At 36.4% G+C, this 3,284-nt stretch overlaps 1 protein-coding gene across 2 annotated transcripts in view; it reads left to right on the forward strand.

The window, feature by feature from the left end:
- Nucleotides 1–2,460, forward strand: part of Phf14 (PHD finger protein 14) — a 115,262-nt gene extending 112,802 nt beyond the window's left edge. For both annotated transcript variants that reach the window (XM_005363720.2, XM_026787512.1), the window contains one exon: nucleotides 2,263–2,460. In XM_005363720.2, the coding sequence (XP_005363777.1) occupies nucleotides 2,263–2,337 (75 nt within the window). In that variant the 3' untranslated portion in view covers nucleotides 2,338–2,460. The remainder of the gene's footprint in view (nucleotides 1–2,262) is intronic.
- The last annotated feature ends 824 nt before the right edge of the window (nucleotides 2,461–3,284 follow it).

Consider the following 3,284-nt stretch of genomic DNA (forward strand, 5'->3'; position numbering starts at 1 on the left):
TGAAGGTTAATATTCAGGAGGATGCCTATATGTTTTTCTTTGGGTTCTCCTTATTTAGCTTCTCTAGGATCACTAATTACAGGCTCAATATCCTTTGTTTATGGGGTGGCGGGAAAGAGACAGAAATCTTTAATAAATAAATAAATTTAAAAAAAAATAAAATAAATCTAAAATGTATGGCTATTTTTGACACAAACTGCTTCATGCATTTTTGCTTTTATTTTATTTTTTTTATCAGTGCTGTTGCTATAAATCAAGATTGCTGGAAGTGTTACTCCAGAGTAAGGAATGATAATATGCCTTTTTAAAGTATGTATTAGTTTATACAACCTTATTTTTAAACTCAGATATTCCATAAAATTCAGAAAACATTGATTAGACTCCAGTTGTATGTTAACTGTACTTATTCAGATGGTAAGAATATAATATAAAGAAGAAGCCCTGCTTTGAGAGCGTCTTGACAGATTTGGTGCTGCCTGACAAAGTGGTTTGCTACTGCTTTAGTTACATTTCAATTCCTGTGATAAAACAGCATGATCAGGGCCACTTAGAAGAGGAAGCGTTTAATTGGACTTACAGTTTTAGCGTGTCAGAGTGTGTGATAGCAGAGCAAAGATATGGTGGCAGGCAGTTCTGAGAGTTCACGTCTTAGTCCACAAGCAGGAGGCAAAGAGGATACACAGGAGATGGGGCTAGTCTTTGGAAACCACAAAGCTACCCCAGTGACACACTTCCTGCAGTACCATACTTCCCAATCTTTCCCAAGGAACTCCCTCAACTGGGACAAAGCATTCAAACATACAGAGTCTGTGGGAGCCATTCTCATCCAATCTGCCACAAACTCTTTACCGAGTAATTTTATCCACTGTCAGTGTTTCACTACAAGAAGACAATGGAAGGCAGAGAACTAATACTTAATTTTGAATAGGATATAACTATAATATAATTTCTGGGAACTCTTATCTAAAGAAAGCAGCTTCCTATTTACTAATATCTACTCATTAGAGATAAGTTAGGGAGAAAATTAAATAACACATAGTAGTAGTTATGAAAAATATGCAAAGTTATGTTACAAAGATGATATTAAAATCTTTTCTCTGGCGTCTCGTGTACCTATAGTGCTTCAGAATGGTTGGTAATGTTTATAGTTTCTTTACTTTCCTCCTGTTGACAGAGTCTAAACCGTTAATGCTGTGGAGGTGAGAGACAAAATATAGAGGGTGCTTGCTTCACTTTACTGATTTAAAGTGTTTTGTTTGTGTGTTTGTGTTTGTTTTGCCCACAGAAAACAATTGCATATACGTTGGTTTGCATTGACACAAGAAGAACTCAAAAGTTACTTGATTTCTTAAGTTTAGTTTTCTAAAACACGGAGATACAGGATTGTATTTTTGGTATTAACTTTATTTAAAGATACTTGAGAATTTCTGCCTCTGCTTTAATTAACTCAGTAATATATTAGGCCATACTTTTATTTCAGTTAATAAAAATGAAAGATCATATGCGATAAATCCTAAGTAACAGGAAAGCAAGACTGTTTGGTACTTGGACATTGTTGAAGGAATATGTGTAAGAGAGGTTGCCAATTATAGGATGAAATATTTTCCCAGGCTCATTATTTATACTTTGAAGGTCACCATTTAATATTAACCACAGGGTACATTTCATTCCTGTGGTAGCAGACATTATGATGTCACTTCATTATCCTCCATGTGCCATGGGAACTGATGTGAATTATGGGGCCACCACTTAGAGTCAAAGCTGTAGAAGATTGTAAGCAGTCTACAGCATGACATGCCATGTTTCCTATTTTAGAACTGACTGATCTTCAGATAACATATGGTGGTACAAGTAATTGGAAAATTGACAGACCTGTCAAGAAAGTATGCTAGATGAGACCAAAATGCCATGCTGGAGCACATAAAGTGTCTTAGAAGTTAAATTTATTGTTTTTTATCAAAGAGCAAAGGAAAGCTATCTGGTTCTCTTACCACAGAGAACACTGTTCAGTAGCAGGTGTTCAGACAGTAATTTTGAAAGCCTTGATAAAATTGGTTGCTTTGAAAGGCAGATAGGAAGTTTTAATCAACATTTAGAAGAAAATACCATGTGCTATTATTAAATGTTAGTAACTTCATAGATATATAATCTTTTCCTTAAGGTTTCTGGAATCAGAACAGTACGTTGTTTTTAAATGTATTGTTGGGCTGACACATTCTATGCAATTTAGAATTTCAAGTTTGCTAAAATTTATTTTTGCAGGAAGATGAAAATGAAGCTGAAAGAAAAAATGCATCTCAAGAGTTCAGCGTGGAGCAGAAAAATGCAAAGAAATAAGGACTTTCTGTTGTTCTGGAGAGTTTACAACTCATGCTGTGACAAATAACATTTCTAGTTTATAAAATGTTAATTGTAAAATCTAATTTGCAAAACTGTTCTCAATAAAGTCCTTGAAATAGGCACTTGTATTTGGAATTTATACTTCTTTTTAAAACAATTCAGCTTTGATTTAAAAGCCAAACCTTCCAAAATACCTTTTGTGTGAATTTTTTGTCATTTTCTTGGTGATGGTAGGTTTTGTTTTTCAGTTTTTGTTCTTTTAAGACATGGTCTTATTGTGTGCCCTTGTGGGCCTGGAGCTCCCTATGTAGACCAGGCTGCTCTCAAATTCACAGCCTACATCTGCCCCCATTGTTGGGACTAAATAGTTGGGCCACCATAACAGCCTTTGAAAATGCTTTTAAAAGGAAGAAATTGTCCAAAGTACAAGAACAGGATTTTCTTTAGCCTGTGACCTAATATAACACATCTGGATAGCAAAAATGAAATGTCTGAGTGTTTACTCTTCTTACTGCATTTGTTCTCATCTTTAGAAAGGGCCTTACCAGAATTCCAGCTGTCAATAAAGAAAACCCAGTGTTCCGGTTTGCTTTTCTGTTCCTGTGATAATCACCATAACTACCAACTTTGGGGTTGGGAAAGGGTCCACTTCAGCTTACACTTCCAGCTCTTACTCCATCATTGAGGGAAGCCAGGACAGGACTGACTGAAGAGAAGCCATGGAAGAACACGACTTACTAGCTTGCTTGTCTAGCTTATTCTGAGCTACCTTTCTTACACGTCCTGGGCCCAACTGCCTAGGCTGGTGCCACCCAAAAGTGGGCTGAATCCTCCACTGTCAGGCAAGGCAGCTCTCACAGATAGGGCCAAGGCCAGTATGATTTGGGTACTTACTTAGTTGAGGTTCCCCCTTCCCAGGTGAGTCTGTATGTTAAATTGACAAT

Source organism: Microtus ochrogaster, linkage group LG10, assembly GCF_000317375.1.
Source record: "Microtus ochrogaster isolate Prairie Vole_2 linkage group LG10, MicOch1.0, whole genome shotgun sequence".
Taxonomy (NCBI): domain Eukaryota; kingdom Metazoa; phylum Chordata; class Mammalia; order Rodentia; family Cricetidae; genus Microtus; species Microtus ochrogaster.